Here is a 12,736-nt window from a genome sequence, read left to right on the forward strand (position 1 = left end):
AATAGAAGTCGTAGCGGTCGTAGGGTCTTAAATTATAGAAAATTAACCAATCACAGTCAAATATGAGAAGAATAATCGATTCTGATTGGTCAATTTTCTACAATTTAAGATTCTACGACCGCTACGACTTCTATTGTAGATCTCACATAATACAAGAGCTCTCTGAGCGCTCAGTGAGCGGTCGTGATACTGAATGCACCCAATGGGAGTTTACTGGTCCTGTACACGATTTCTGATAGGTTGGAATCATTATTCCTTATTCCTTCTATTGTGGCTGTATCTTAAAAATGAGCGTCGGCATCAGCATGAAAAGGCACCTTTACTAAAATCTAGTGATTTTATTTGTGGAAGAAAAAAATCTAACCTACAATCAGATCAGAAGATGTGCGTGTATCATTGGGGGTATTGGGGGTGTTGCTCTGACCCGCGTGCGACAACAAATTGTGCGATCGTCGTTCCCGACGACGCGTAAGTGTTCGAGCATTCCTTGTGGAGAGATACAGAGAGATATTGTTACGCGCGCGAGCAAGCGCTAGTGAAATCAGGATACGGACACGGTGCACGCGCGACCATCAGGAGACACTAGGCAAAGCGAACGCGACTTACGCGACGATTATTTTCCACGATAAAAACCAATGCTAACGCGACAGTATCTCGTCGGGGATGTGGAAGCACGCGTAACACCCGTCTCGTGCTCGACAGCGTTTCCCTGTAACGTTTCAATACGTGACGCGGACGATCGCTACGTTTCACCTTGAGCTTCATTCCTATGATATCATCGCGAAATCACGCTCGCATATTTGCCAACGCGTTATGCAATCTGAGCTCTGTCGTTGTATTTTGCCTCGAATTGAGATCTTTATTTACTTCGTCAGGTGAACTACGCTTCCTCTCTCTCTCACACTTGTATGCACTTGACGCGCGATCCTCGTGACTCAGAGAGACAGCATATGCGCTCAAAAATCTTGCTGCTGAGGTTCTTCGTGAAGTAAGCCTGCGTACATTTCATTCCGACTGTTATTAATGTGCAGGATAACCGATTAACAGGATTGTACGCAAGTAACTATGGAAATAATATACTTCCTCGTATAATTAAATTTTGAAATGGTTTATATTCTATATGGCTGTTTTTCACATTGAAAGTACGTCCAATAATGTCATCGATCAACAGTATCGATTCCCATGGGACATTACAGTGGGATATGATGGAATTGGCTCGTCATTTGCGGCAAGAAAGACTGTTTGTTAGTTCAGAACAGCAGAACTTGCAGACCCTTAACGAACGAGTAAGTAACATCCATGGATTGCATACAACATAATCTATGGTTATGTTCAGTTATTATTAACTGCAAATACTGAAAATCCATGTATATTATATTAGCGCCGAGACACTACTGTGTCTCCAGATATAACTTATAGATTTTTAGTATTCACAGTGAATAACAGAACTCAGCTTAGAAGTGTGTTCTGTTTCAAGCATGATGTGCATGATATATCATTTTATCCTTGTTGTTTACTAAATATTAAAAGACAAAATGATAAATATATACGAAACAGAATACATCCTATATTGATCGTCACATTGATAACCCTTAATACATACAATAGGGTCATTCCTGTATTTATTTATTTATTTTTTTCTTTAAAATAGAAGCACTTAGCTAAATACTGGATTCTGTTCTTTTCATTTTTTAAAAATACATAACTTTACAAATACTTTGTAAAAGTGAAGTATATGTGAGAATAACCTAATAATTTTTGTATACTTGTAAAAATGATGAAAATTAAGTCGGCACACAAATGATTCATTGTGTAGTAAAAAATTAGAAAATCACATATAAGGGTTACAAAAGATCTATAAATATTAATTTAATAGAGGAATGCATCTTAATAAGACTATTGTGTCTAGGTCTTGTACGTTTCGTCGCAGTTAGCGCAGCAAGCATGGATAACTGCTCAACAAAGAGTCAATCTGAATCGCCTGATAGTGGCGAGGCCAGATTGATTGCCTAAGAGCAAACGCATTGGAAAATTCACATTTTATCAACGCGTATAAGTACCTGCGCTACCAAGCATGTTTATCCTATGGAGAATTTTTAGGTGCACTACGAAAGTCACCCAAGCTCCTTGCTTCATGTTTGGTCGAAGGAGACAGAGCAATTCCAGAATCGATGCAGACAATTGTGCAGTGCTTAGCTGCTGGATTGTATGGTAGCTGCATATTGCCAGAGGATAAAAGCTTAGTCCTTCAGCTGCTGAGGCATCTTATGTTGCTGCAGATAATTCCATCTGACAACCCACGAAGATTACTCAGGCATGGAACGTGCGCGTTTTCCAGATTTTACTCGATCTTTCACGAAAGCCTGTTCTCCGCAAAGCTTTTCTTGACAGCAGCTTTGCACAACCCTATAGTGCAGTTGCTTATGGAAGATGAAATGTTCTTGGACATTGATCCGGATAAAGCGCCTATTAGATTTCTACCTGCAGAAAGATTGAAGAAATTTGGGAAGGAAGGCACGGCCGAATATCAAGCGAAGTTACAGCGTTATAGACTGTGGACAGTTAATTCTTTGTATCGTATTACGCAGAGATTTATCATCAACATTCGCGAAACAATACATTGCTTTCCTACGAGTGTTTGCTGGCTTGTAAGACAAATGGCAGGACTTCTTAGTAAGAATGGAAATGTAGATCCAAAAGAAGTGCATGCCATGTGCACTGATCTTGTATTCACATACTTCATTTGCCCCGCTATAGTTAATCCTGAGCCTTACGGCATTACCGATGCACCAATAAGTTATGTCGCGAGGTTCAATCTAATGCAAGTTGGACAAATTTTACAAATGCTTTCGCTACAAAAGTATCAAAATATTGATAACAAAGTTATTGATCTTTATAAAAAGTTTGAGAAGGATTCGGTGTCTTCCATAATAGATTCTATGTTGGATGGTGCGACCGAAGAATTGGAGGAGGAACCAATGATAATTGACAATAATAAATTTCAAGGCCTGTCACGATCCGCAGCATTGTTTACGGAAAGTGAACTGAATTCCTTAATTACATTTTTGAACACGATCGCTAGTGATAACAATGGAGAAACAATATTGCATAATTCATTTGATAGAAAACAGTTAGCAGAAATGCTGTCGCAATTACCTTCGGGTTTACTGCATAATAATAAACTAAATAATGAATATTTGGAAACACCTAGCAAACGAGGTGTTGCTGCAGGGAAAGGTATATTGTCTAAATAATATAATAATGATTGTGTATATGTTTTAATTGTCATAGTATAACGTTAAAATATTTCATAATAGGAAAAGGACGTGGTATAAGGACTACATTCTCACCAAATGTAACAAACGAAAGTGGAGAAGAAATTAATGGCACTGCAGTTCCCGAAGAAGAAACTGTAGATAAAAATTCTCACGATGTGCTGGTCATACCTTTTGGTCCAACAATTGGAGAATCCGTAGGACTACTCAGTGAACAGAAAGTATGTACATGCGTCTCAGTATTAATTTATTACATACTCTATTGTTTGTTATTCTTTATGTATTTAATAAGAAGTTATATTTTGTATATCTATAGTTTGTACAAAATTATATACTGCTTACCTTTCAAAAAAATATTTTCATATATAATCATTTATTAAATTACTTATTTTATAAATTTATACAATTTTATAAATTTGTAATTTATTTTATAAATTTATAAAATTGTAATATAATAAATGGTAATATAAATAATTGGTTTTTTTTATGTCTATATAACAAAAGTCCGAGAAAGTAATAAATTTAGAACTAATGATTAAAGCTACCAAATAAAATGTTTTATTTCATTATTTATATAGGTTCTATGCATGGAACTCCAAAATGGTATGGGAAATGGACCTGTTACTTTGAATCTCCCTGATGACGCCTCTAATGAACATCCTAGACAAGAGAATAACAGTGTCGAACGTATCGAAACGCAAGAGAAGAGAACTCGATTCTCACTCTCACATGATGAAGGTATATCAATTACCGATATTGAATATAATATTAATTGCTTTAATAGTGTTCATGTTTTTTAGAACAGCTAAATTTACATTTACATGTATTTCATTAATTTTGTCTATTTATATAACTTTCTTTGATTTTATTTTTTGTTAATCTTTTTCATGTCGTTAAAAATTAATATTAAAAATATAAATATTAAAGAATTTATTGCTTGGCTTTCATAACACATCTACATTAAAAATAATTAGTTTTGTTCGAAGGGTCGATTGGCAATACGTCTGATAACTTGGAAGCTGTATCAGAAGCTGCTTCCAATCACAGTGTCGCTTCTTCTCTAGAATTAGAAACAGAAGATCAAAACGATAACCTCTCAGACATGGTGTCTGCTAATGTATCGGGTAGAGGAACTCCTAATATATCAGGTATATTAATTCTATTAAACTGTTCCTTTTTTTACATTTAGTACCAATTGCAATTATAAATTATTTAATTTAATTTTCTATAATCACTAGGTCGAGATACACCATCGTCTCAGATTACTGAAGGAGATGATGGACGCGCTGCAGGTGAAGTAAGGCAGTTGGATTTACCACCGCCTAATATCCCAACTAAACAAAGTCGATCCGAAATTGATGATAAATTTTGTAAATTTGAAATTAAAAAACTTATTGAAGGTAAATACAAATTGACAAAGATACACACATTTAAAACGAACAATATTTATTTAGCATCACAATTGATAATACAATACTTATTTTTTATTATTAATTTATATAATTATTTACATATATATTATACTTTTTTTAGGAGATGAAACTGTTTCTATGGTATCCGATACTTGGTCTACAGATGTGTTGGCCTCAGATAGCGAAATAGTTGAACAACAGGATCGAATACTGCTTGCTGTTCCGCCTGAACAGGTTGCACCTGTTCTACCTGCTGACCCTACACCAACCATGTTAGACATTAGTGAAACCGCCTCTGAAGCCTGGAGCACAGACGTATTAGCCAGCGATTCAGAAAGATTAACTGAAGTAGATACTGATGACACTGCTAGCGTTGCTAGGTATATATTATTATATATCACATTATGTTTATAAAGTATTATTCTATTTGAAATAAGATATCTTTTTAATTTGCAATATTCGCATAGATCTGATGATACAGCCAGATCTGAAATCGAAATAGAAAGTCGTGCTGATTCTGAGGGGAATGAAGAAACGCTTCAATCTGCAACCCCATGTAAATATAGTTGCAATATATAATATATGCAATTATATATTGCAATATATAATATATGCAATTATATATTGTAATACTAGTAATATCATCAAATGATTTTTAATTACAATATATACAATTAATAATTTCAGGTCCGGATGGTTCAAGCATCAGTTTTTCGACAATTTCAGGGATTCGAGAGGATTCTGGCATAGGAACTTCAATAGTTCATCCATCTCCAACAACATCTCCATTACCATCGTCGTCAAATGTAACAGGTCGTGGTGGAACCAAATCCGATTACCGACGTAGTACAATGGAATACGTAGACAAAAACGCTAACAATATAAGCAATATGGATTATACTAAACCGTTACGGGACGACAGGCTGGTCCACTTGATAGATAAACTTCAAATTGACAATGGTAAGCAAGTTGAACGTCAAGCACCTGCGCACAATCACATCGCTGCGGCTGCAGTCGCACCAGCGTTGCTATTAGCTAATCATATTTCTGCGCCTGTTTTGCCAGAGAAGTCCCAAAATGGTGATACGAAAACAGAGGTTTGTATTGCTTCGCTTAATCTTTTTCTGTCAATCTATTACTTTTTTACTTTCGAAGATATTTGGGATCTAAATGTGAATTTTGTAAATCAGGAATTGGATAGCTGTATAACATCAGTCGGAGATACTGTAGGCCGATTAAGCACGGCTAGTTTAACATCTAGCAGTAGTTCCGGATCGGAACCTCGCGTGAAAAGTAACATTTCAGCATCGGATTTACCAACACCAACAATTAATGGCACTTGTGATGCAGTCGATGGATCGATTCCCAATTTTTCCAAGCCAAATGCATCAACGGGAGCAATTCCAAAGAGTATAAGTTTTGATATGACTGCTGAGCGTGGCGATAAGGAATTGTTGGATGATGATCAAAAAAACAAACGCGGTTTCTTTGGTAAATTGAAAATGACATTGAGAAATCGTAGAGGTAAAGCAATTCGCGGGGCGGACGACAGATGTTTTGATCGAGAAGCTGGTGGCGACGGCGTCGATATGTGCAGGCATAGATTACGCAGGATTATGTCGGAAGATGTAACATCATCTGGTAATGTCGCGGGCGGTAAGATTAATAAATTTAACTAATTAAGTTTAACTAATATTAATGATTATTGTTACAACAAAACAAACTGTTTTAATAATTTTACATGTGTATATAATTGAATCGAAAATAAATCGGAAAATAATGTTAAATATGATGAAAAGTTTTCTTGTAAGTTTTCTTATTTTGGACAGCAGTTTATTAAATCTCCTCATTACTTTTTTTCAGATACTACCGATGATATATTAGCGAAATATAGAAGAAAACCAAGCGCAGCTAGCGATACAGCTTCGATCGAAAGCAATCAATCTCGTACAAAAGAGGTGGAAGATGAAAGACTTTCAATCGATCCAAATAATGTAGAACTATCTTATGCTTTTGCAGATGCTAAAAGAAAATTACGCATGGTACTTAGTACTGCTGACCTTCAACACATTCCATGGAATACATCGGAGGTATTTATTGTGTTAATCTTCTGTGACATGATATACAAAACAAAATTTGATTTTTTGAATTACTTAGTATTCAAATATTCACGTATAAAATTTCAGAGACATTGTTGGTCGCAGAAAGAAAACGAACTAGTTGCGTTTTTACAACTACAATTGGCAGAAGCTATAAATCTGCAGGATAGGGCATTAATAGCTCACCTTCATGAAACTTTACGTTGCGTGCGTCTATTTAATGATGATGGATGTAGGAAACTCTTCAAATCTCTTCGAGAAGACTATCAAAAGCGATCCCCTTATATCGCTTATTTAATTAGATGTCGTCAAGGATTACTGTCGACGTTAGCTCACTTAGATAGGTATTATTTAAATATAAATATCATATTTGTGTAGAATATATTAATAATGTATAAAATGCGACTATTTAAACATTATTATGATATTTTTTAGATTATGCGTGCGAGTTAAGTGCGATCGAGATGCTATCAATAATCATCTCGTATCCGTTTGCGTAAGGGTATTTTTGGAAAAAAGAGAGGCTTTCCTCCTGCGTTTCTGCGACGAGTTTAAAAAGCTTACGCTGGCTGATGAGAAACAGGATCTTGTGGATAATTTCCTAGGGAAGGTCCACGCCGAAATGGACAACGATCCGATCTGGCAATGTACATGAATATAATTATTTATTTCGTAATTTACCTTCGTAATTTACCTAGCTAAGGAATACTTGAACTTGCTTCTTACTTTCAGCGGCGAGCGCTAACCAGTTAGATTTGGCGAGAGTTGTAGTGGAAAGAACCGTCATGGCGCGGGTATACCACAATGCACTCTATCCAAATGGAGATGGAGATGTATATAGGGACCAGCTTCTTCACGATCACATTAAAAAGTTGGCGAAGGTCGTAACTCCAAATCACAAGGACCTACGTATTCCAAAGGTTTATCATTACGAATGCCCCTGGCCATGGGCGCAGGCTGAATTGGCTGTGATATCGGCGTATAAGACTCCTAGGGATAAGTTGCAGTGTGTATTTCGTTGCGCGACTACCATCATGAATCTTCTTTCTATGGCATCGGAAAGAGGCATACCTGCTGCCGACGATCTTATTCCCGTGCTGGTCTATGTCATAATCAAGGTACACGATTGGAAAGAAAAGATAAATTTTAATAAGAAAAGTGATTATTAACTTATGCTTAATTTCAGACTAATCCGCCGTCGTTACTGTCGACTGTTCAATACGTAGACAGTTTTTACGGGAATCGATTGGAGGGCGAGGAACAATATTGGTGGACGCAATTCTGCTCCGCGATTGAGTTTATTAAGACAATGGATTAACAGTTTCTCAGGAGTATCATGATAAATAAGATTAGATTCGATGCTGGTGATAATGTAGAAATGTATCATAATCATAATTTGACGATTTCTTAAAGAAGACCAATATCTTGTGTAAAGCTAGCTGAATAGTTTAACGCTTCCAATTTCTTTTCTTTTTATTAAAATTCTTAAATGTAGCCTCTTAAATAGTTAAAAGTCTAACTGTTAGTTCTTTCGCACATTATTATATATAACATTAGCAAAGACTGAATCAGATTATACGTAAAGTATGGCTTTATCTTTATTTGTAACTCTATTGTAAAATTTCACAGGACATCGAAGAAAAGAAACGTTTAGATAGTCTATAATTTATGTGTAAACAATACAAAACTTATAGAATTGATAATCATTTAGCAGGATAAACTGTGTTGGAGTACTCTTTCTACGCGCACCTTTCCTAAGAACCGAAACTCGAATCAGATCCGTGAAAAATATCACTTTCGTAGCGCTTTTATATAATTTTATTTAAGATATATATCAGAAATATTGTAAGGGAAAAAAGACAGAAGATTTATTTATATAAATCGATCGATATATAGAAAGAGAAGGTATAATAAAAGAAGCTAGTTTTAGAGAATTTGAGCGCATAATACTTGTTAATACTGCGAAATAGTTAACGTTATTGTCAAGCCACCATCACTAATATTATTAATAATGTAAATCAATATATCGATATATATATATATATATATATATCAGTAATTTAATAATATGCGCTCAATTTAAAAACAGGGCAATTCTAGTGAATGGTAATAATAAATTTAGAGATGGAACGCATGGACAATCCGGTTAGATACATAAGGGAAGTTGCGATTAAAGCAATCAGTGCTCTTTCGAGGATGACATTTCCGAGGAAATCGATTGAGACGCATTTTGAACGAGTATAATATCAACACTTTAATGTAGCAATTTAACTGATACACAAGAGTGATTCGTTCTTATTTATAATAAACAACTAGTAATAATTATCACTTACAGTAAATATGTATAAGGCGTAAAGCAAATAAAAATTTTATAACTCCTCACGATCACCATATACACAACATTAATATCTTACCGGTGTTCTCCGTTGTCGGTACCGGAACGCAAAACGAAAAGGAAAAAAGAAGAAACGTGCGCTTTGATTTTCGTAACTTTTTCTTTTTTGTACGACGTCAGCATGTATTATCACATACGTTATATCGCATTGCGTGTCTTCGCGGAGAGAAGAAAAGAAAAAAAAAGAGGAAAAATAACAATAAATTAACCGTGTCCTGAGAGTAAATTAATATTAAAGTGTAATAATTTGCGGATTTTGACGCAATTGCTACAATATAAAACTCCGCCGCCGCATAACTTTCGCACCAGCCGCATCGGCGATCGCGTCGCAAGGGGAGATCCACGAGATTTTCTCTATCCGTAATTTTTTTTACACACATCGATATTCGTTTCAAACTGTCACGCGAAATTCGACAGAAATGCACCGAGCGTCCAACGTCCACGCCGAGATATTGGGAGACGCAGCTTCAGACGCGACCACGTGCGAAAGTTTGACAAATTATACATATCCGCTGTGCGAAACAAAAACGCAATACGAGACAGAACACGTACATCGTACACTTAGCACCGATAGATACCACATATCAAAGTAACAGTAATAAATTTCATATTATAGAAATACAGAAAGAATGAGAATTAGAGAGAGTGTCGAATACGTTTAAAGAAATTGCCGGTAGACGATCCGGCTCGAAATCTTAGAGGGGGAAAAATCCTCAGAGGGATCACAACAATTATTTCCGTGGCTATTAAATAATAAGTGGTATTGCAAGACATCGAGAAGATCGTGAGAAAATATAGGCGTCGAAACAGGTGGATTTACGAGGAAGAGATTAATCTATCGCAGAATGTCTACGTTTTTGTGTGTTGTACATCTACGAGAAAAAACATCGGGAACTGACTGGAAATTTTTTGTGTAATATTCTAATTATAGATTTTTCCACAATTAACTTTCATGTTTCACGTTGGACTTTTGAGTCGCGTAGCTCGCGAAGACTCAATCGATTAAACGTGAAACAATATCGAATGCATGAATCGATGAGAGCAACTTTGAAATTTAAATATAGGAAATAATTGTAGATGATAGAAAAATGAAAAAAAAAAAGGTAATTAAGACAAGAGATATATCTCCGATCGATTTATAGTTCAGCGAAATAAAATATAAATCGAAAATTTGAATCCAGCCACGGAAAAAAAGATTTATTAAAACAATTAAAAACTTCACTGATTCAGTAAATCTATAGCCGTAATTATGGAGACAGCTAGTATTCTATATAAAATTGTACAGTTGAATAAAATTAGCAATTATGGATAATCATATTTGTTGTAATAGCACAATACATTTGTTAATACAGCAAAGATAACTTTCTATAAAAATCAATACAATATATAGATGAAAATTTTTAACAGAACATGTTAGCTAAGAGAAAAACGCAATAGCGCGTACTTTTGCTGCTGTAATAAAGGAAACAATTATACATTCGTTACATTAGCAATTTTCACTGCAGCAAAGAATTAGCTGAATTAGCATACTAATAATTGCTTACAAACATAATTTTTTTGTTGAATCATCAAATTTTCTTAGTTATAGATGCTAAATTCGCGTAGCAAGTTTTAGCTTTGCTGAACTCCATCTATTTTTTTTCCTAATCTATTTTTTTCTGTAGCTCTCTTAACATAAGGAAAGAACCAAGAAATTTTAGCAATGTTCTGAAACTATATCATCGTTCGATTAAATTCAACATATAATATTGAGGAAAGAATCAAAAGAAATCATATGTTTTAATTAGTTCTAACAATTCATCACAAATACTAAGTGTACCGTAGATTTATTATTCTAAATTCTTTTTTAGAGAGAAAGAGGATCGTTTCAACTAATAGCTTCACGAGTTACGCGTCTCCAACAAACGTTATCGAAGTAGATACTAGAACATATTGGCAAGAATAAGATGCAGAGAAAAGTTTTGTAAGGCATAGGTCTTTTTGAATATCGGCGATTAGAATTAGCGCTATAGAATTCTTGATGCATAAGCGATTAACTCGCAATATCGTTGATATTCTAAGGGCAAAACTCTAATTAGCCAAGAACGCTACGATCCCTTAAGCCTATTCTACATGTGCTTTTTATTTCCTGTTTTTTGCTTTTTGCTATTTTTTGTATCTTGCCTTTTTGCTTCTTATCCCGTTTTTCGTTTTCTGTTGCTCGAGATAAACGTTAACGAACTTCAGAAGAAACAGAAAACACATATCAAGAAATATAATTGTTGATAAAACGAACAGAAAAAAAGCAAAAGGTAAAAAGCAAGAAACAGGAAACAAAGAGCACATTGTAGAACAACCATTAGGCAAGAGCAAAATTATAGAGAGTATAGAGTATAGAGATAGAGGGAATATATCGAGGGATATAAGAACATGATAGGGTTAAATTTCGAGAGAAGTTATGTTTCGTTTGTTCGATTAACGGTCTTATCATTCTCGGAACTGTTATACGTCGATAATAACATGAGAAACTATTTTAACAATCCGCATTATAACTCTTCGTATATGTATATCTTAGCTTAGGAAGAAATATCACGACAAACACACGAGCAGCAAGTGTCATCGATATCGCTTCAACGAACGTAATCAAATCTCTCTTTCTCTCTCTTTTCTCGCACATTTATTTATATATTTTCGTAAAATCTATTCATCTTTTTTTTGTGCGTCTTTTTTTCATGCGTGCAAACTTTCCGCGAAACGACGAGCTATCGCACTAACTTTCTAATGAGCAGTTCTGGGGAAAAGAAGAGATCGCTATGGCGAGAAGAGATCGGAGGATCCTCTTTTCTTCTGGAGAAGAAAGAAGAGCTCGGCAAATTGGTTTTCGCACTTCGGCGCACGTTTCTTTCTCTGTACATACATACATCGTATCGGATAGGAAAACATCAGAATGCGACGGTGCGATCAGACGGAAACGAGAAAATTTGTCCGCGAAACAAGAGATTGTACGCAGTCTCGGGAATAATTTTCAAGGATGATCTCGAGGCACGCGTTCGATTAAGGACAGTGCTACGTCGTGAATGTTATCACAACCGACTTTTTCTCTTCCTAAGGTATTCGCGTCGACACACAAATGAATAACGATACAATAATGAAAGTTCCAAACGGCACAATACGTATTCTTTGCGGCTGAACTCTCCTCGCCGCTCGATCGAGAAGCGTGAAAAGTTTCCGATGAACTTGATTATCATCGTATCATAATGAATCTGAGACCAATAAACGTCTGGATTCGCTCATATTATGAATACAATAATTTGGAAAAATACAGTGCCGTTGAATCTCCCATTGATTCGCACTGATAGCTGGACATAATTACGCGAGAAAGAACCACCGCGAGAGAGAGAAGAAAACTCTGAAATGATAAAAATTCTGTATTTTAGCGTCACATTGTAACAGGATTCGGATATGAATTTCATGAACTTTCAATTAACGATTGTTAAACAGCAGTTTAACAATTGCAATCAAACAAGTACGGACGAAGCGAGACGAAGTTATACTTCGTCTCGCTTCTATTTTGCA

General features: G+C 35.4%; 1 protein-coding gene across 1 annotated transcript; it reads left to right on the top strand.

Moving 5' to 3' along the window:
• Positions 1-379: 379 nt before the first annotated feature.
• Positions 380-8,771, top strand: Gapvd1 (GTPase activating protein and VPS9 domains 1). Its single transcript, XM_018454701.1, is given in 19 exon segments — positions 380-468; positions 876-1,059; positions 1,144-1,286; positions 1,910-2,001; positions 2,003-3,237; positions 3,318-3,496; positions 3,854-4,013; positions 4,250-4,423; positions 4,514-4,675; positions 4,809-5,067; positions 5,155-5,243; positions 5,375-5,647; positions 5,753-5,784; positions 5,878-6,343; positions 6,551-6,777; positions 6,874-7,130; positions 7,222-7,433; positions 7,519-7,904; positions 7,973-8,771. Coding segments are annotated over 17 exon segments (4,467 nt in total). The 5' UTR covers positions 380-468; positions 876-1,059; positions 1,144-1,154; the 3' UTR covers positions 8,105-8,771.
• Positions 8,772-12,736: the final 3,965 nt, after the last annotated feature.

Source organism: Mycetomoellerius zeteki, unplaced genomic scaffold (assembly GCF_001594055.1).
Source record: "Mycetomoellerius zeteki isolate Tzet28-1 unplaced genomic scaffold, Tzet1.0 scaffold446, whole genome shotgun sequence".
NCBI lineage: Eukaryota > Metazoa > Arthropoda > Insecta > Hymenoptera > Formicidae > Mycetomoellerius > Mycetomoellerius zeteki.